This window comes from Leucoraja erinacea, chromosome 25, assembly GCF_028641065.1.
Source record: "Leucoraja erinacea ecotype New England chromosome 25, Leri_hhj_1, whole genome shotgun sequence".
In the NCBI taxonomy this organism is placed as follows: domain Eukaryota; kingdom Metazoa; phylum Chordata; class Chondrichthyes; order Rajiformes; family Rajidae; genus Leucoraja; species Leucoraja erinaceus.
In genome coordinates this window covers 20,430,544-20,452,278 of record NC_073401.1, presented here as the reverse complement: position 1 = coordinate 20,452,278, position 21,735 = coordinate 20,430,544, and the positions used below count along the sequence as shown (strand labels likewise).

General features: G+C 41.9%; 1 protein-coding gene across 2 annotated transcripts in view; it reads left to right on the top strand.

Moving 5' to 3' along the window:
- ddx51 (DEAD (Asp-Glu-Ala-Asp) box polypeptide 51) overlaps positions 1 to 21,735 on the top strand; it is a 29,157-nt gene extending 7,422 nt beyond the window's left edge. The window contains exons 5-16 of one of the 2 annotated variants that reach the window (XM_055655965.1): positions 811 to 956; positions 4,578 to 4,649; positions 5,542 to 5,648; positions 6,712 to 6,820; positions 7,181 to 7,326; positions 10,832 to 11,045; positions 15,194 to 15,309; positions 15,554 to 15,670; positions 15,879 to 15,980; positions 18,178 to 18,241; positions 19,316 to 19,450; positions 21,521 to 21,735. In XM_055655965.1, the coding sequence (XP_055511940.1) occupies positions 811 to 956; positions 4,578 to 4,649; positions 5,542 to 5,648; positions 6,712 to 6,820; positions 7,181 to 7,326; positions 10,832 to 11,045; positions 15,194 to 15,309; positions 15,554 to 15,670; positions 15,879 to 15,980; positions 18,178 to 18,241; positions 19,316 to 19,450; positions 21,521 to 21,547 (1,355 nt within the window). In that variant the 3' untranslated portion in view covers positions 21,548 to 21,735. The remainder of the gene's footprint in view (positions 1 to 810; positions 957 to 4,577; positions 4,650 to 5,541; positions 5,649 to 6,711; positions 6,821 to 7,180; positions 7,327 to 10,831; positions 11,046 to 15,193; positions 15,310 to 15,553; positions 15,671 to 15,878; positions 15,981 to 18,177; positions 18,242 to 19,315; positions 19,451 to 21,520) is intronic. The other variant, XM_055655966.1, reaches the window with a different exon arrangement.

Below are 21,735 nucleotides of genomic sequence, written 5' to 3'. Positions count from 1 at the left end.
ATTCTTTCTCATCACAGATTCTGCCTGACCTGCTGAGTATTTTAATTTTATTTGGGATTCCAAAGAGATGATTTATCCTCTTGTATGTTGGGATATCAGAAAATGGCAAGTGTAAATCTGGATCTCTCCCATCTGCCTGACTTGCATGTACAAAAAAAGTGTTAGGGCATTTGAAAATTTAAAATCAAAGATTAGTATATTTTTATTGGGCATCATTGGTATTGGTTTATTATTGTTGCGTGTACTGAGACACAGTGAAAAACTTTTGTGTGCCTGCTCTCCGGTCAAATCATACCTTGCATAAGACCAATCAGCACATGTAGTACAAAGAGAAAAATAGCAGAGTGGAGAATATAGTGTTGCAGCATTATAGTGTTACAGTTACAGGGAAGCACCCAAGGTCCACAATGCAGTACGTTGGAAGCTCAGCCCTACACTTTAGGTTATGCGAGGACCATTCAGATCTCTGATAATAGTGGGGGGGACGAAGAAGCTATTCCTAAATCTGGTGGTGTAGGAAGGTGCAGATATTTGCTTTCAAGCTTTTGTATCTTCTGCCCATCGGAAGAGGGGATGACCGGTGAAAAGGGTGCAAGTATCAAAAGGATATGAAGCAATGGTTGATAAATAGTGGCAGAGTCAAACAACTGAAACTCCTGTTTTTACCACTGCCATTTGGAGGTTGAAACAGGGACACACCTCTTAATGTGTGAGCATTGCCATATTACACAAGATCAACATTATTGTTCCCACAAGTCCAAGTATTCTGTCCTTAACTTTGAAATGTTTATTCTAATTTGCTGTCTGCAGTTCAGGCTGAGTTGATTCCTGCCTTGCTGGAGAGTTCAAGACATGGGCTGATCCTGGGTAGAGGAGGCTACCGACCGAGCGACATCTGTGTGTCTGCACCAACTGGCAGTGGCAAGACACTGGCATTCGTTATTCCTGTTATTCAGGTGAGCCTGGAGTTTTCCCTCTTTTTGTTTCCTGTTCCTTCTGTTGGAAATTACAAAAACGCACCCAGTCATGTTTTGTAAAAAAAACTATAATTTACCTTGTTGATTGCTTTTTTTTCCCCCCCCCCCCCCCCCCCCCCCCCCCCCCCCCCCCACCATCCCCCTACCATAATCAGTCTGAAGCAGGGTCTCAACCCAAAACGTCAGCTATCCATGTTCTCCAGAAATTCTGCCTGACCTGTTGAGTTACTCCAGCACTTGGTATCAAGCATCTGCAGTTCCTTGTTTCTACTGCTGATTGTCAGAGTTGTTGCGGCAGAAGGTTGTTGGCTGGAAATTCGATCTGTTGACGTGAACACAACAATCTGCTAAAATTGCAGTCTGGTGCTGAGAGTGTGTCACACTATCAGAATCGTTATCTGCTGGATAAGATGACAATCAAACAGCAGTGGAGCTATCCCACTATCCTAGTTGAAGATTATGGCTCAGTTAAGATTAGTAAAATACAGAATATTAGATTTTAGTTTTGTTTTTGTTTTTGTGGACTTGCTGTGTGCAAATTGGCAGCTCCATTTTTTCCTTTGGAATTTTGACTCGACTTCAAAAGCATTTCATTGACTGCAAATCACTTGAGCCAGTTCTATTAGAGGTGGTTCTGAGAATTGTTCAGAGCAATGTAAATGTAAATCTTTTTCTCCATTGGGATAGTTTCCATGATGTCTGACTAACATGGAAGATATAAAAACTGGATTTTAGTTTTGGTACTTATTTGGATAACAGCATTGGTCCATTCAGTTACGGTGTTGGTTTGTATCTATTTGCAATTCCATAATGGAGGCACATATCTCTGGAGTGGGGATCGGGGTATTTATTTAACAGTGAAGAACAGAGCTCAGGTCTCAACATTAAAAAATAGAAGCAGTAGTTGGCATACAATGTCTCGTACCTGCTGTGTCCAGCTGTTTCTCCATCGCATATCCATGTGCCTATGCAAAGCCACTTAAAATCCCTTATTGTAAATGCCTCCAGCAAGGCCCCCAGCACCCACCATTCTCTCTTTTAAAAAAAACTTACCCGCACATCTCCTTTAAATGCTGCCGCTCTCGCTTTAAAGCTATACTCTAGTATTTTTTTTCCACGCTGAGAAAAGGGTTCTGACTGTCCACCCTATCTATGCCTTGCATAATTTTATATACTTTCATCAGGTCTCCCCTCAACCTCTGAGGTTCAGAGAAAACAATCTAAGTTTGTCCAACCTCTTGTTATAGCTAATACCCTCTAATCCAGGTAGCATTCTGATAAATCTCTTCTGCATCCTCAACAAAGCCTCCACATCTTTCTAATGGTCTAACCAGAACCGCTGACAATACTCCAAATGAAGACTAACCAAAGTCCTATAAAGCTGCCCTTATACTCAGTGCCCCGAACAATTATGTCTTTTTTACCATTCTATCTACTTGTATTGCCACTTTCAGGGAGCTATGGGCAAAGCTTGTCCCTCAGTGTATTAATGTTGCTACGAGTCTTGCCATTAACTGTATACTTGCCATTTACATCTTGTATTTGTCCTCGCACATGCACGTTATCCCTTGATTTATCAATAGTCCATAATATCCTTCTGTCTCTGCCTACCTGTCTCTATGAAAGAATAAATTCCTTAATTTGAGCTGAACCAGCTTCTCACCTTGAGACTGTGTGGTAAACCAAGCAGGATCATTTCCAGTCCTCTAATATTGTGTAAACAGGTACTGGGATGGCAACTCAATAGAAGACATCATATTTATATTCATGATGATAACCCAGGGTAATTTGAAGTAAGGTTGATGTGAGGTTACAACAGGAGGATCTATTATAGATGGCATTACTTCATGATTTTTCAGGTGGAAATCACATGTGAGAGCGACACAAAATGCTGAGTAACTCAGCAGATCAGGCAGCATCTCTGGAGAACATGGATAGGTGATGTTTTGAGTCAGGGCCCTTCATCAGACTGTAGGAAGGTTTCGACCAGAAATGTCACCTATCCATGTTCTCCAGGGATCTTGCTTGACCTAATGCATTATTTGAGAATTTTGTGTCTTTCATTGCAAACCAACATACGCAGTTCCTTGTATCTACCTGGTTGGGCGTTTTGGTTGCTGTTTCCAGGGAAATAAATATGCCTCCCTTACAATACAATACGGGTTTATTCGTCACATTGCACATAAAGTGCAAGTGGAATGAATATGTCAGCAGCGATACAATGAGAAAGAACACGCAATACACAATAAAAAATTGGCCAGTCCTCTTCCATTTCCACCTGTGGTCGGGACCAGAGTCCAGAGCCATTCCATAGTCGGCTCTTCCCCACCGGAGACCGCGGCTTCAGGCTGGTGTAGGCCGCAGGCCGGCGGTCGAAGATTTAAAGTCTCCGCCGCGCCGCAGCCAGAAGCACCGCAGACCGCAGGGCCGGCGGTCGAAGCTCCCCTCCAGGGGTGATGGTAAGTCCACGCCGGGCCCGCGGTATAAGTTGGCCGCGGGCCGGCAATTGGAGCTCTTCTTCCCCCAGGTCCCCCACGAGGGATCCCGGGCTGCGGACGCCGCACCAGCTGGAACTCTGCAGACCGCGGCTTCAGGCTGCCTGCAGCCGCGGGCCAACGAATCGGAGCACTCCCCTCCGGCGAGCCGCAGGGAGTGCTTGCCTGCTCCACGCCGAGATTCCACGCTGCTGCCGCCGCTAAAGCCCCGGGCGCGTCTTCGGGAAAGTCCACGCCGATCCTTGCTGTTAGGCCTCGGGGGAGGCGACCTGGAAAAAGTCGCCTCTCCGTGGAGGAGGCGACCAAAACGGTTTCCCCCTCAACCCCCCCATACCACCCCCCATAACAAAACACACAAAGAAACACAAAAAACATACTTTAAAACATCAAAACCTTGATGTTCGCTGTAGGTAATGTGCCAACATGAAATATTGCTTTTTTTTTATGGCAGCATTCCAAGGAATGTTGGCAGTAGATATCAGAAAGGATGTTGAACTGAAAATCCTGTTTGGTCTGCAGGTTTTGGTGTTTAGCTGACTGATGTGATACTGTGATAAACAGAGAGCAGCAAATTAAAAATAATTGCTTGCCAGCTGATTGCAACACTGCAGGTCATATTGTGTTGTAAACAACATCCTACAATGATCTGAGGTTCTAGCTGATCCAGATACACTGCCGAGCAGATATCACTTGCCTGTGCACCCAATGGTTGTGGAATCAAGAACTGATCCAGAGATCTGAGAACACAATTTTACATCACTGCTAATTAAATGAAAATTATCTGACACCTTAACTGTGTGTAAAAGTATACCGTGAAACAACATGGGGTGAAGAGCAAAATTCACTTTAAATTATGGGCAATATGTATCCCTCAATGAGCTTAACTGTGGCAAAAAATATTTAATCATAATCACTGCCATCTGTAGATCATGCTATGTGCTAAATGGCTACCTAGATTCTGACAGTGACAACAGTTCAAGTTTTTCATAAGTATTTCCGTGGCTTTAGAAAGTTCTGAAGTTGCCAGAAAGGATCATAGAATGCAATTCGTCATATGTGTTGATTCAGTACAGCACTTCCGAATAAACTTTGGCTACATTTACAGGCTTTGATGGACTGTTCCGTGTGCAGAGTTCGAGCCCTGGCCCTACTTCCCACAAAAGAACTGGCTCAACAGGTAAAGAAAAGATGCAGCTCATTTCCTTTGCAATTGTTTTACAGAAACATGAAAGCAATGGGATTTGCACATTGTTTTAACAAGCTGTATGTGGGGATCGTCAAACAGCTAGTATTTTTTATATCCCAATCTATGACAGAGTGGGGAAAGGTATGGGTTAGAATTTCAAAGCTTGCCCATGTCTTTGCAAAAAGCTCGGAGCAAAGTTCCAAAGTGAACAACAATTATCTAAGCTCTGTCGTGTACCTGGAGACCTCTGATCACCACAGTCAAGTGATGAATGGCCCAGGAAGGAAAGGGAACAGAATATTGTCAGGGGGGGAAAAATATAAATGGTTGCTTCATAAAATTTAGTTCTTCCCATACTCATTGAATTTGTCAACGGGAAAGGGTACAACAATTGAACTTGTTGCACTTTCCAATATAGTTGCTGGTTTTCTGTTGTTTGGTTTCTTCAAATAAATCTGCAAGTAGTTTACAGGAGCTACCTACTGTGGATGTCTGCATGAAAACATAGTAATTCAACCTAAAGGCACTGACCAGCTTTTCCAGATTAGGAAGTCTGCTTTTGTAAGTGGCAACGTTTGGCTAGGTGGGTTATTCGGGTGGTGTAAGCAGCTCCAACTGTTGAATGTCTGCTTTAACAGGGCCAGATGGATGCTTTTATGTTTTCCACAAGTGACGTCAAAAGAATAGTCACCACCAGTCATCTCAGTCTCCTTGATGAATGTTTGCTATTTTATCTGTTCACAACTGCACATTCCATGTGTGCTAATTCCCTATGGAGAGATTGATAAGACGGGAGTTTAAGAAACCTCCCATGATATCAAATGATTAATATTAAAAATGCAAATAATTCAATTCCCTTTATTTAAATGATTATCATCTTCAGGTGTTTAAAATTTTCAATACCTATGTTGAAGGCATGGATTTAAGAGTAGTGATCGTTGCTGGACAAAAAACATTTGCTATGGAGCAGTCCTCCCTTGTTGAGCATTCGTAAGTATTTCTAACTAATGCATGTTTATTTTGAGATATTTTACTGACAGTAAAATTCTGAAATTCCAATATAAGTAGCAGAGAAATGGATTTGTGTCTCAGGAATGTATAGGTTCAGGAAAGTTTTCATTGCAACTGACTGTCTATGTGTCTCTGTCTCTGTCTCTCTGTCCCTGTCTCTCTGTCTCTGTCTCTCTGTCTCTCGCTCTGTCTCTCTCTCGCTCTGTCTCTCTCTCTCTCTGTCTCTCTCTCTCTCTCTGTCTTCTCTCTCTCTGTCTCTCTCTCTCTCTCTCTCTCTCTCTCTCTCTCTCTCTGTCTCTCTCTCTCTCTGTCTCTCTCTCTCTCTCTCTCTCTGTCTGTCTCTCTCTCTCTCTCACTTTCCTCTCTCTCTCTCTCTCTCTCTCTCTCTCCCTCTCTCTGTATCTCTGTATGTCTCTCTCTCTCTCTCTCCCTCTATCTGTTCAGGGTACCATGCAGTTTTGCAGTTTTCTCTGAGGATTGTAGAAGTACAGAAGGTTAGAGAGAAAGTAGGGGTAATCGTTGAAAGGTGATGAGTCAAAGTTGAGATGTCGGGATTTGTCTGGGTGGCAGTGGAGGTCTTTTGGACTTGGTAGGACAGAGTAGCTGAGGTTTGGTGTGCTGAGGTTTACAGTAAAGTAAAGAATGAAAGGCTGACGGAGAGAACACCGAAATTCTGATCAGAAATGACTCAGTAGAGTGCAAACAGATATACCTGGATAGGGGTGAAGGAGGTCAATGTTATTAAGAAGAATAGAATGTCCTCTGGAAGTAAGTGTTCTGAATCCGGAGGTACTTAGTTGAGTAAAGAGCTAGAAGCACCGGGTGATAATAATATCCTGAAGGTGAACAGGGATATAAATCTAGTTAACCTGAATTCCCAACTTTGCTTCATTAGTTTACTCCATTTTTGTTTTAGAAAAGGCTATGGGTTTTAATAACATTGATAGCTCCTGTTGTCTGATGAACTTGTGCTTGTAGTTGCAATGTTATCATTGAGGACTTGAGATTCCTTACTGCCCTTTTCCTACTTTCCTTGCTATAGGATTGTGGGTTACCGCAGCTTGGCGGATATTGTCATTTCAACTCCAGGGCGACTGGTTGACCACATAAACAAAACAGAAGGATTTAGTCTGCAACATCTCCGATACCTGGTAAGTGACCCAAGTTCTTGGCTGATGTTTCTCAATAATTGCAACTTTCGTCTTCCTCTTGTGAAAGCATAACAGATCCAGCTGATCAATTCACAAATGCTCCTCTCCCACTTTCTCCCCAAAGTTTCCAGTGTTCATGTGACTTGAGGTTGTTGAAAGTTTGATTATGAGAAACATCACTTGTGATTTTCATCTGATACCTGACATCGGCTTCTGTCTGGATAACAGCAGTGCATGCGTTTGTCCTGAAGAATGATTCAAAATAAAGCATTTCCCTGTCTTGCAGCAGTGTGTCAAAGATCACAGACAAGATAAATGCAAGGATTAAGGCTAGTAATCTATTGTGTGGTTGCTTTACAGATTATTGATGAAGCAGATCGGATGATTGACAGTATGCACCACAATTGGCTGAACCAGGTGGTGAAGGCCGTGTACAAAGTAGATGGACATTCAGCGGCAGATGCCCTGTTCCAAAGAGTGGAGCCAGGAGTCTGCACGGCTGTAAGGTAGGGTTTGTGGCTGAGCTGGCCGTTAATGATAGCGTTGGGGCAGTGGATGGAGCTGGTACAGGAGCAAAATGGGTTCCCTAGGGCAGTGGGGCGGGTAGAAGGCAGCATATCCTTGTGAGAGAAGCTCCTGTGATTAAAAATAGGATTTTATACTCGGGCCAAAGGAGGGTTCACTGGTGCACCTTGTGAGTTGGGCCGAGGCCCTCGGAAGTCCGTGCTCCAAGCGGCCGCGGAGGCGGTGCGAGTCATTGGTCTGTCCGCTGTATTAACAAAATCCGTTATCAAGGAGTCTGTTGAAACTAGGGTTCACAGGATTCCAAATGTGGCCTAATCTATGACCTGCAAAGCTGCATCATGGCTATTATACTCTATGCCCCAACCTATGAAGGCAAGCATACCATATGCCTTCTTTACCACTTCTGTACTTGTGTTGCCACTTTCAAGGGAATATGGATGGACCCCAAGATTAATCTGTAGATGAATGTTACTGAGGGTCATGCCATTAATTGTATATTTTCCCCTTACAATTGATCACTCAAAGTGCAAAACCTCACACATGCTTAGATTAAACTCCATCTGCCATTTCTCTGCCCATTTCTGTTGAAGACTCTGTATAGACTCAAATCAATTGCAGAATCTTGTTCTTGTCACCCTCCACTGTGCAACAAATCTCGGGCGTAAAGCTACAAGACCCTTCCCATTCTCCAGCTGAGGGCTTGGGGTGCATAGTTGGGTTTAAAAGCAAATTGTTTTTTTATTTTGAAAAAGTATCCTGTACTTTAAAAAAAAAAAGTAAAGTGGTTGGCATTAATTTGTCCTTTCCCACTGTAATGAAACAGCCAGAATATAATGCAGATATAAAGATTAAAGGCTAGTTAGCTCTTTAAATCTCTTCTTCCCACAGACCTGGAAAAATCCATATTTCTAGGGCTCTATCCTGTTCATAAATGTTGAATGAAGTTTAACTTCATGCATGTAATCAGAACGTATCATTATCCTTCCACCTGAAGTAATTTGTTGTTTTCCTTTGCCTTTGGGTCTTTTGATTTAGTCATCTATTTCCACTTTACACCTTCGCCAAATTGTTTTTGAAAGTTAGTTGCTATGATAACAAGAATCAAGAGAGTTTTATTGTCATGTGTCCCAGATAGGACAATTAAATTCTTGCTTGTATTTACTGAGTATCTTTGTCTCCTTAACATCCCAGAGAGAAAGGCTTAAAGCATGTTTGCTTGGTTAGGTGGTTTTCATTTCTCTGCTCTGCTCTGCGCCAGCATAATCGAAGTTGACCATTGTACCCAAGTTATTCCTTAAAGGCCCTGTCCCACTATACGAGTTTACCCAAGAGCTCTCCTGAGTTAAAAAATAAATCAAACTCGTGGTAAGTACGTAGCGGGTACGTCGGAGCTCCGACGTCACTTAGCGGCTCGTAACGCTAACGGCAGGTACTCTGTAAACGCGGAAAGCTCGTGAAGTTTTTTCAACATGTTGAAAAATGTCCACGAGAACCCCGAGTACCTACGAGCGGCTATTACCGTCATTCTCCGAGTTCGAATCAGGGGAAACCCGGGAGAACTCTTGAATTACCTCGTACAGTGGGACAGGCCCTTTGCATTAAAGACTTGAATTATATCCACACTCAAACTGCTTCGAGAAATCAATGCTATTTTCTATTATATCCTGAATTCATGACTCGTAGAATTAAACCTCATGTTGCTTCCTTCATGTTTTACAGTGCAAATTGATCTTTTGAGGGACCTATGGCCAACCTTGTTTTCCAAATTAGCTACCAGTAATCTGTACAGAATTTAAAAGTTTGAATAACAGTTTGGCATCTTTAGGCCACATGAAAGTGTGTAGCTATAGCTTCTTCATTTCCATTCTCTGTAGTCAATTGTGAGAAATCATGACGGGGAAACTGAATCACAGACTATTAGACCTAATTTGGGTGGGTTTGTTGCATGACTGACACTGGTGTGCATCAGGTGATAGTTTTTTATCCAACACAGCTACTGTCTAATGATGTTATTTTAATTCTGAAACTTACTATTCATTTCTGCCGTTGAAATGTTTAGAAACATAGAAACATGGAAATTAGGTGCAGGAGTAGGCCATTCGGCCCTTCGAGCCTGCACCGCCATTCAATATGATCATGGCTGATCATCCAACTCAGTATCCCGTACCTGCTTTAGTGGAAATTCTGCAGTTTTATCTCTATGGAAACTAAATACACAAATTATGACACATCCTAATATGCCCAGTGGGGAAAGGTGAAGTATGTATCATATTTCCTGAAACTGATTACACCCTAGTTCATTCAATTTGTTGACTCAACAAGTATATGTGTTTCATTAAGTTTACTAAGATCTGAGGATCTGTTAATTATACTGTAGTCATTGCATTTATTATTATTTGGGCATCCACGTTGTAGTGAATTTCCACATTTGTTTAACATCTATAGTCAGCAACACAATGAACAGGTTTGCTTCATTTAAAGAGAAGGGGTGGGAGATTGCAACCTTCACATGGTCCGCCCTGTTTAAACAAATGCAATCAACCCGGCGTGCACAAACAAATAAGATAAAAAAGAACAAGTTGTCCTACAACTTTAGGCTGTGCACGCCATATGCAAGAAGAAGATTTAAAGAGGAAGTGGTTGCATTTCTATAGCACCTTCGTGACATCAGGATACACTAAAGCATATTTCAAGAAGTGAAACACTGGTTTGTAAGTCAAGTCATTTTTGTAATGCAAGAAACACAGGGACTCATTTAGATGCACAGAACTCCAGCAAACAGAAATGTGGTACTAACCAGATAAACTATTTTAGTGATGATTATTGAAGAGTAAATATTAGCAATTGACCTATGGCAACAAGTTTGCTCTTATCGAGAGAAGATTATTAAGCCTTTTATCTGAGAGCATTAGTTTAGTTTATTACTTTACTCTGGGATGAATTGGAAAAGTTACATTTTTATTGGACACACAATTTTAAAAATTTCAGCTCTTTTGGTTTTACTTTTATTATGCAAAACAGAACAATTGGGTTTAGAATTTGTGATGAGAATAACAATGGTAATAATTTGAAATCTTTCTCTGAATTGCCTTTCAACATAATTTATTTGATAAACAGGCACAGGTTATTAAAAATGCACCGGATTACATGAAGCTTGTGGTTGTTTATCTGATAAAATATCCAGAATAAAGTTGATAGGTTTAATTAAAGTGAAGGGCATTTTAAATACTTGAGCAAATGGGTTACTGTTGTTTTAAACTTCACGACGAATGACATGCAAAAGAATCACTTTAAAATGTCCCATTTCTTTCATTGCAGTGTAGTTTGTGAATGAAAAGAATGCCTCCATGTGACCAAGCAGCAACAGTATTAATAGTCATTGGTGTAGCTATGCTGAAGCCCTGTGATATCATCACCTCTTTATTTTTATTGTCTTTTCTTTCTATTTCTGTTTTCATACTTAGTAACCTGAGGTTCATTCCACAGCCATTCCCGCTTGCAGATGCCCCTGCAGAAGCTGCTGTTCTCTGCCACTCTCACCAAGGATTCGGAGAAGTTGCAACGTTTGGTGCTGCACCAGCCACGGCTCTTCACTGCCAATTACACATCACAGGAGCAGGAATCAACTGTGACCCGAGGCGAGCAGCAGCCATCAACTAGTTCTGTCGAAAAAAAGTACGCCTTGCCTGAGGGATTGACGGTATGTAGTCACAGCTTCCAATTATGGAGAGAATTGCATAAAACCTATCACAACTAAATGGGACCTCGATATGCTCCAAAGGCAATGTAGTTTTTACAGACAGTATTGTTATTTAACAGATGATTTATTTGGGTGACAGAGGCTAAGGGGTAAAAACCAGCCAGGATATAAATAATAGAATCTCCATGCTTTTCACCTTGCCATTGTTATTGAGGAATGGAGACACAGGATGGATAAAGGTTAGAGTCATAGAGTAATACATAGAGTGGAAACAGGCCCTTCGGCCCAACTCACCCACACCAGTCAACAATCTCCCAGCTACCCTAGTCCCACTTGCCTATGCTTGGTCCATAACTCTCCAAACCTGTCCAATCCATGTACCTGTCCAACTGTTTCTTAAATGATGGGATAGTCCCAGCCTCAACTAAAGTATCAGTTTAAATTATTTGCCATTTCTAGTTTCCACATATGAATTCTCCAGTCTCTCGATTACATTAGCTGCCCTTTTTTATATAGCTATCGAAGTTCTAGTTACTTGTTATGATATCACTTGCAATTTTCTCACATTATTTCTCCCTCATTACTAACGTTTTAGCCTCTTAATGTTGATTCTTGAAAACTTCCCATTCATCTTATCAAACATAAGGTTTTGCCATGCAGAATTAAGGAGATATTTTCCTTAATTTCTTTTATCAATCATGGATTAATCATCTTTCTCATTTAATCTATAATTGGGATAAATGTCTGCAGAGTACTGCTTATTCTCTGCCACTGCTCATTTACTGACCTTTCCTTGTGCTTATTTTCCCACTTTGGACAAAGTTTTCTGGACAGCTATTCCCTAATAACTTGATAATTGCCCTTATTTTAAATTGAGGACAATAGTTTTGGACCCAAGGTATCCACTCTCAAACTGTATCTGGATTTCCTATTTCAGTCTGGATTAAGTGGGCTCGGGTCTTAGAAACATGTAGGAGACAGGATAATCACTGGCCAGTAAACCATCAATTTGAAGTTTAGTTATTCCAGCGTCCTCTTCCTCAATCAATCTAAGATTGTGCTCGTGCATTGAAGCCTGGTGCATCGGGAATGTAGGATTCAGAGTTTACAGAGATAGATTAAGGAAGATACAAATCTCCTCTAAATATGCTTACTTTAAAGAAGTTCTCCTCTGGAAGAAGGGTCCCGACCCAACATGTCCCATCCATGTCCTCCAGAGATGCTGCCTGACCAGCTGAGTCACTGTAGCACATTATGTTCTACTAGAGACGAGATCAGGGTGGGTATAGAGTGACAGGAAGTTGAAGTTCATGATCATCTTTGCAGTTTTCGTTTGATCCACCAATTTGGCTGAATTTCAGAGCAAAATTATGAGTCAAACCACTCCAAAGACCATTGAATTCTTCCTGTGGGATGAGAGATTTGACTCGTGAACCTTTAAGTCAATGCTTTGGAAAGACTTAAACTAAGCATGAGACACAAGGTGATGCAAGAGGAATGAGTGAAGTAAATAGGGATTTGGGTGATCTTGTGCATGAATCACAAAAAAGCCTGCAATCATGTGCTACAAGTTATTAAGAGGGGAATTGGTGCATTGGCTGTCACTGCAAAGGAGTTAATGTTTAGAAATGGGAACGTTTTATGACAATTGTACAGAGTGTTGGTGAGGCCAGGAGCACTACATAGTTTTGGTTCCCTTATCTAAGAAAGGATATTGCAGCTTTGGATGCAGTCCAAAGGAGATTCATCTGGCGAATCCTGTCCGATCAAGAGAGGCTATCAGTTGAACCTGTATTCTTTGGACTTTAGAAGAATGAGGGGTGATCTTATCGAAGAGCAAGTTCTTCAAGAGGTTTGACAAGAGATGTTTTCACTCCTGGGGGCAATCTCAAATAAGATGATGCAGTTGCAAAGTAAGAAGTTGATCATTAAAACCAAGTACAAGCAGTTCTTGGGTAATCAATGAGTCACATTTTAACGGTCTATAAGTTGAATTTGTTGTTACATTTGGAAAATATACATAAATCACTCAATATGGTAACCATATTTCCACAGTATTTTAACGAATGGCACCTAAAGCACATAACACTGATACGAAAGAACAATTACTAAAAGTGAGAGAAAGGAAACTAGTTTTGTTGTTTGTAGGTACACATATAGGTACGTCGATGTTTTTAATTTAATAATATGGGAGCTCATTTGTTTGCATGGGATAAGTCAGGCATTTATAACCCGGGAATGGCCTATATGTAGAAATTTCCTTGCAGAGAATGATGTATCTCTGGGATGCTGTGCACCATGACCTGTGGAGGTTGCGTATTAGAAGTTTTTAAAGTGGAGTTAAACAAGTTTTTGAAAGATTGGAAAACTGAAGGCAGGCATAGAGGGGGGCTGTGGCCTGGGGAAGATGAGCCATGATCATATTGAATGGTGGGTAGACTTGAGGCACTGAGTGTCCTACTGCCCCTGTTATCTTGAATTGTGTGTTTCTATCAATTTAATCTTGACCTCTTATGCTCTGTGCGTGGAATTTGCATTTTCTCTGTGACTCTTGGTTTCCTTCGGGTGCTCCAGTTTCTTATTGCATTCCAAAGTTAGTGGAATAACTGGTCACTGTCGATTGCACCTCGTGCGTAGGTAAGTGGTCGAATCTGAATGGAATGGAACATGGGAGTTCATGGGAATGTTGGGAGAATAAATTACAAGGAAAATCTGTGTGGAATAAGAATACTGTGGGAACTGGCATACAATCAATGGAAATATGGAAACAACTGACGTAGATTTGTGCATGGTGAGGCAAAGCATAGACTCGGTGACCGTTTGTGTATAAATGGCAGCAGACTTGTGCTCGCCATCTCGACAGCACAACAGGTTATCAGGAGTTTGGCTCAACACACTTTTGTTCACTTGCAAGCAGTAAGATACAGGGAGAAATCTGCAATCATACTTTGGTTCCTGGCAGAGTTGAAGTTTTTTAGTCATTTCCTGAAGGGAAATTGAGATAGAGAAAGTGGTGTGTAAGTGGGTTAGGGTTAGGGTTAGACATGCACATGTCGGCTGTCTTTCATTCAAATGCTTTAGTTGTATCATTTTGGGTTAAATGAAGGTGTGGGGATTTGTGTATAACTCTTGACGAATGTAACTAACTTGATTTGACAACGGATGGGTGTTGGTCAAAGTACTGGGTGATCCTATGTTAAAGGAATTTGTTCTGTTCCAGACATAATTTATATGTTATTATTTTTACCTGTTGCATGTTCCCAGAGTTTTGCCATTACTCGTGATGGGTGTGTTACATTCAATTAGATTGCCGTGGGGGCATATCACCTGTGAGCAATGTAAAGTTTGTGCAGCAGAAGGCTCCACCCTTCAGATCAACAGGCAAAGTACTAATACAGTAAGGATTAGGTGGAAAGGTACGATTTGTCGCTTTGTCTGAAGTAGTTGGAGTGAAGAACTTGCCAGAACCTGGAAAAACACATAAGCCTAAATTCCTGCTTGTCATAGTCATAACATCACACAGTATGGAAATGGGCCTTTAGCCCACCCCGTCTATGCCCAACAAGAAGCCCATCTAAGCTTGGCCGATATGTCTGTCTTTGGCCCATGTACCTCTAAACCATTACTATCCCTGTCCAAATGTCCTTTGAATGTTGTTATTGTACCTGCCTCACCTATATCCTCAGGCAGCTCATTCCATATACCAATCGCCCTCTGTATGAAAAAGTTGCCCCTCGGTTTCCTATTCAATGGTTTAAGCCACAAAATGCTGGAGTAACTCAGCGGGACAGGCAGTATCTCTAGAGAGAAGGAATGGGTGACGTTTGGTGTCGAGACCTTGCTTCAGTGGATGCGGTACCATGTTACACTTGGTGTCTGGTACCTCAGCATTTAGTGTCTATCTTTGGCTTAAACCAACATCTGCAGATCCTTCCTGCACGTATTGTGTAAGGTTTTCTTTTCTGGTATTGTTTTTGAATATAACCAAAGAAGTGATGTTTAGTTTAAGCTACTTTTCTATCTCCCATGCTACATCTATCACAATGTTAGTCAGAGGCAAGGCTTCTATGGAGAAAATATTTAAGACAGTTTATATTTGATATCAAATTATGAATATTCTTCAAGAATGCATTTCTTCTTCCCTGCAGGAGTTTTATGTCCCATGTCAGCTCAACAAGAAGCCTCTGATAATCCTCTACTTTGCCCTGATAATGAAGTTCGGTCGAATCCTCTGTTTCACCAACTCCAGAGATGCATCTCACAGGTTGAAAACTTTTTCCCATTAAGTTTCTAATTTTTGTTTAAAATGTAATTTTCAGTGTGTCATCTCCTGAACTACAGGCCAGAGCTGCATGGGCTGGGGCCGGGGGTGCAAGCTGCGTTGGTGTGGGCCAGGACAGTGGACTTATGTGCTGCCTACTTGTTACATAAGATCAACAGGATGATTGTAATTCATCTCCTTGTTCTCCAGAGTTAAGTATGTGACAGTTGTTTCTTGTGTTTTATAGGTTGTTCCTGTTACTTCATGCCTTTGGTGGTATTCATGTGGCAGAGTTTTCTTCCAGACTATCACCCAATGAAAGACGAAAAACACTGAAACAGTTTGAACAAGGAAAGCTACAAATGTAAGAACGCATCTGTAAAGTTCTTGCAGTGTCTGTGAGTGGATGCGTATCATGTTACACTTGGTGTCTGGCACTTCTGATTGCATGCGCACATGGCTGGGGTTGCACAGGATCACCAGAGTGCATGTGTCACTTACTGCTGCAATTGGAGATTGGTGTCACGTCTTCTATCTCTGGTGGATAATTTTTATTGCTTTGTTTCCCTCAGACTGATCAGCACCGATGCAACTGCCAGGGGGATTGATGTTAGCAATGTCACATGTGTGATTAATTACGATGCTCCACACTTCATCCGGACATACATCCACAGGTAATCAGCGGTTCCTTGTCCTTCCCTGCTTCAATCTTCCTGCTTGCCGTCACCTCATCTTTCCCTTCATCTAATTAAGTTTAGACACAACAAATAAAGATGGCAAGAAAACCAACTTGTGGCAATTATGTAAAGTAGGAAAATGTAATTAGCTGGACACAATAAGGACTGGCTCAGTTTAGAAAGGATGTGCCTGGCTGCTGAACATCTCCCACTGATGAATTGCGCAACTTGGACCTGAAGCTGTTTATCTTTCAGTTCACAAATCAAGTATGTTATGGAGCAGGCTTTTTCTTTTGTTGTTGAAAATTTAACCACCTTGTATTTTTGAAGCATCTTTCTTGGAGGAAACATCCCATAGTTTTGAGATCTGAGAAGCCAAGCCAAGCGGCAGCTAGAATGGGGAGAGATAGGATTAGTAATGATGTGCTTTTAAGGAAAAGGCAAGAATTCTGGAAAACAAGATGTAGGTGGATGAAAGCATTATGAGATGTTCCATTGTGAGATGAATGTTCCGTACAGGAAAGCTCTAAAGCTGGAGGAAGTGAGGTTCAGAGACAGGCAGTAGAGAGTAGCAAGAACCTTTGGAGGACTGTGTCCACATTATCTCCAATTAGAAATTTGTAATTTCCAATTCATTGTGTCAGAGACAAAATAACAGTTGGTCAAATTTAAACTTAGTTTTGATCAGCTCTGTATTCTTGCGGATATGAATTTTCTCCTCTCCTCCCAGAAACACTGAAAGTGGATGCTGTGATGTGAACTAATGGCAGTGTGGATTTCACTGACCTGATTTCAAGCCCCTTCCTTGATATTATACAACAAAAATGATTGTTTGTGGAGCAATTCACTCACTGCCAAAACCCACAGTACGGCTTACAGCTGTCTTTTAATAATGATCCCAAACAGTATTTCATACAAAATGCAATTCCTGCAAATGTCAATATTGGATGTCCTAATATGACAGGCTGCTGAGCATTAAATAGAAGGTAAGAAAACGTCTGATGAAGGGTGTCGACCCGAAACGTCACCCATTCCTTCTCTCCAGAGATGCTGCCTGTCCCGCTGAGTTACTCCAGCTTTTTGTGTCTATCTTCGTAAGAAAACAGGAACAGGCCACTATATTGCTCCAGCCTGCACAGTCATTCATTGTGATCATGGCTAAACTGTTCCAGTCCGCATCTAATAGTACTCCTCTCCTTCACAGATCAGGCCATGTTTTGGGCATGAATTTGTGAGATGTGGAGCCCTAGCAAAACCCAAAGTCAACTGGGTCACTTGGTAGCTGATGACATCTTCCATCACTTTGTGACTGGGAAAGACAAGGGGATTTGACCTGCTTTCTGAGGAGGGTTGAATAGTGGACTGTGAGAATATTGGAAGATTAGCCTGTTGACTTTGGCAGTGGTAGGAAGTAACCAAGTGGCCTCAGTGCTAATGACGAAATAATCCAGGAATTCTTTACACTTGTTGACTAATCTGGATGTCAACTATAAGGCATCTCTACTTCCTGTAGATAGCCTGTATTTTGTATTAGTAATTTCTTGAAACGTGGGAGAAATTAAAGGGGCTGGACCACTTGGACGACCTAATCCACGAGTTCTGGCGTGTTTGCCCTCAACTCATACTCGCAGCATGGTCGACACGAGGTCATAGGAGGTCTTTGTAACTCTCCTTCATGCTCAAGAGTAGTCCCCGTGTACTCGAGGCCTCAGCTAGGTCGCGGCGTATTTTTCAACATGTTGAAAAATGCCCGCGAGTAAAAAAAGGTCGCCATGGAAAAAATCAATACTTTTTTTACTTGTAGGTTTAGTCGTAGTAGGTCGGCATGCTCGTCGTAGGTAATCTAGGGAAGTCGAAGGTAGCTGTAGAGTCTTCATCATAGTCGAAGGAGATCAAAGGAGGTCGTCTTCACTCTCCACTATTCGGTGTCCAATTTTCCCGAAGTTAGTCGTAACTAGTCGAAGCTAGGCTTCAACATAGTCGAAGGAGGTCTTCAACATGACATTTTTTTCAAACTCTTCTAAACTCGCCAATTAGGTCACCTAAGTGGGACAGCCCCTTAACACAAATTGAGCTTAGGACAGTCTCATTGATTCCCATTGAATATACCAAGCATTCTTCTGCCAGCGTTTAGATTTAACCTTCGCTCCTTGTAAATTCCTGCTTGGAATTGTAATCATTTTTTTCCCTCCAGAATTGGTCGAACTGCCCGAGGTGGGAACAGCGGGCTGGCATTCACACTCCTCCTAAAAGTGCAGGTGAGTCTTGGGGGCACTTTCTCACTCCTGCGCTCCAGTTGAATAAAGGTTGTCATGGAACCGTCCGTCCTTGAGAGCCTCTGACGGTCAAAGGGCAAACCCAGGGGTCCCCTGGGCGTGCTCCTGGGCATGTCCCTTGCTCCGGGTGCCAGGAGCCTTCACCGGGTGTCAGCACCTGTGTCCTGGTTGTCAAAAGCATTGTCAGTGACGTGCTGACTGACCTGCTTCAACAGATGCCGTCGCTGATTTTCATTCAACCTCTGCTGAGGCTGTGGATGCTGCAGCATGGCAACGGCTGAGATCATGCGCAGTTACTTATAGCTGTACAGCACAAGGACCTTTAGAGTTTAGTTTAGGGTTTTGAGATACAGCGCGGAAACAGGCCCTTCAGCGCACTGAGTCTGCGCCAGCCAGCGATCCCCACAGACTAACACTATCCTACACACTAGGGACAATATACAATTTTACCAAGCCAATTAACCTCCATACCTGTACGTCTTTGGAGTGTGGGAGGAAACAGGAGATCCCGGAGAAAACCCACGCAGGTCATGGGGAGCAAGTACAAACTCCGTACAGACAGCACCCGTAGTCAGGATCGAACTTGGGTCTCTGGCGCTGTAAGGCAGCAACTCTACCGCTGCGCCACCATGCCGCCCTATCTATCTAAAGGTATCTCTACTAAGATTAAATGCAAGGACAGGATTAAATTGCATGTCATTTTTATTGGTTTTCAGTGCTTTTAAGAATGTATTGTGATTGGTGATTTTTATTCTATGCTTATGCATGCTAATAAGGAATTGGAGAATGTGCAAGATTTCAAATGTCTGCACAAAAGTTCACAATTCTGAGCAAATTTTTCGAGCAATGCTATAACTGGGACTGTGCTGTTCTCCTTCTGCACAAGTAAATAAAGTGCAGGAAAGAACTGCAGATGTGTGTCTGGGAAACAAATGCAAGTTGCCAGAGTCCAGTTGATCGGCGACGACAAGGCTGCTCTGCTCTTTTCCTTCCCTCATTTGTGTCCTGTATTGTTCCGACTTGTGGGTGCTAAATATCTGGTCATTTAATTTGCAGGAGAAACAGTTTCTTCAGATGCTGAGTGATGCTGGCAGCACAATGCTGAAAAAACAGCTGGTGAAACCAGAATACCTGAGAGCCCTGACTCCACGTTACGAGGAGGCTCTACAAGAGCTTCAACAGATTGTGAAGGTAAATGACAGCCTCGTGAAGTCTTAGTCCATGATTTTTCCAAACTGTACTAATTCAAACTTTCAGACTTTTAACCGGTATAATTTAAGCAGGTGCCCATCTACTTTCAATGGCATTTCTCACTAACCTTTTGCTTCAATACATTTTAGATTTGGAGACCACTGAAGTGATGGTGGTCATATGACTGGTGGTCATATGACTGTCCAGTGAAATCTATTCCCCAGCCAGCCAGATCACTGTACCCTAACTTTGTGGTGTAGTTCACAAAGCTAGTGTTTTAATGACATGTTGTATGATGTAGGATGTGAGTGCTGGAAGAGTGGGAAACCTTTTTGCTATCATGGATCACAGTTCTATTAACTTTAAAATCGCTGTTGATAATGCCATGGTTAGGCTACAACAACGTTCTAAATTGGGGCAAGGCCAACTTTGGTGGCATTAGACAGGAACTTCCAAAAGTTGATCAGAGCAGATTGTTTGCGGGCAAAGGGACTTGTAGAAAGTGGGAGGTGGTATGATGTAGTATGTGTGTTCTACACTTTGAGTGAACGGATTAAAAGTGAACAACAGTTCAGATAAAGATCAACCATTTTTATTGAATGTTGCAATAAGCTTACATGACTGAGTAGTTACAGTAGTTCCCTTTCCAGAGTTCACGTTAAAATTTATTTTTACTCCAACTTTCTTAACTCAGATTTTTTTATTTTATATCCACATTACAGTGTATATACTCCATACTCATTCTCTCACAGTAAAAAAAACCTCTACCTCCTGGTAATTATTTCCAAAGTTTCCATAAACCATTTAGTTTTAGTTTAGAAATACAGCGAGGAAACGGGCCCTTCGGCCCACCGAGTCTGTACCGACCAGCGATCCACGCACATTAAAACTACTCCGCACACACTGGGGACAATTTTACATTTATACCAAGCCAAGCAACCTACAAATCCGTATGTCTTTGGAGTGTGGGAGGAAACCAAAAATCTCAAAAAAAACTCACGCAAGTCCCGGGGAGAATGTACAAACTCCGTACAGACAGCACCTGCATTCAGGATCAAACCAGGGTCTCTGGCGCTGTAAGGCAATAGCTCTACCACTGCCCCACCGTGCCGCAATTTGATGTGGAAGAGTTAAAATTGACTACGACTACGGTCAAGGAGATAGCTCGACTGATATTGGCTCTTGCTGCAGTGACAGCTGTCTTCACAAAGAGGTAGGTATAGGTTGAGCAGAATGAATATTGGTGATGAATTAGAAGTTGAAACTGTATTTCAAACAGAATACTACAATTTTTTCAAGATGAATGGAGAATGTTGGAAATGCTCAACAGGTCAGACAGCACCTGCAGAGAAATAAACAGAGTCGCTGTTTCAGGTTGATGCCTTTTCATTTATTTGTTTGTCTGGCGGGGAATCACTGGAGAGAGGGTGGGTGCGGCAAGGGTCAAACTCATTGGAGGCATCTCGCTGTTGTTCGAGACATTTTTTTTCCCTCCACATCAAATTGCCACTGGAATCTTTGGAAATGATGATCAAGAGGTAAAGGTGAAAGTTGGAATGAATCCATTATTTTGGCACAGCGGTAGAGTTGCTGCCTTACAGCGCCATAGACCTGGGTTTGATCCTGATTACGGGTGCTAGTCTGTACGGAGTTAGTACGTTCTCCCCTTGACATGCTTGGTTTTCTCCAGATGCTCCAGTTTTCTCCCACATTCCAAAGACGTACAGGTTGGTAGACAAATTGACTTGGTATAATTGCAAATTGTTCTTAGTGTTTGTACGACAGTGTTCGTGTGCAAGGATCGCTGGTGAATGTAGACTCGGTGGGCCGAAGGGCCTGTTTCCGTGTTGTACCTCTAAATTAAACTTTTAAAAAAACTGTTATTGAAAGACTGAAGTAAAGGTAAAGGTGCACTATGTAAACCAGTATCTTGGGGAGCACCAAAATAAGCTGTTTAATTATTTGTCTCCTCTCCTCGTGTCTTGATTGGCAGTGTAAAATTTTGAGAATGTGATTTGCTTTTCAGTCGGTGTCTCTGCGTTACTTAAGTTTTTACCATTTTCTACACAGGATGAAAAGAAGAAGAGCCTCTCCTAAACTGAAGAATCAAAGTTTATAATTTAACAGTGTGGAGAATGTTTGAATCTTACTTGGACCTTGGATATTGTTGGTGGAAAATCCTACAAACACCTTGTACAAACATGTATGTTATTTATTTTCTAATGTATGAAATCATTTTTTACATAGAATAAAACATTTTAATGGACAAGATATAATAACAAGGA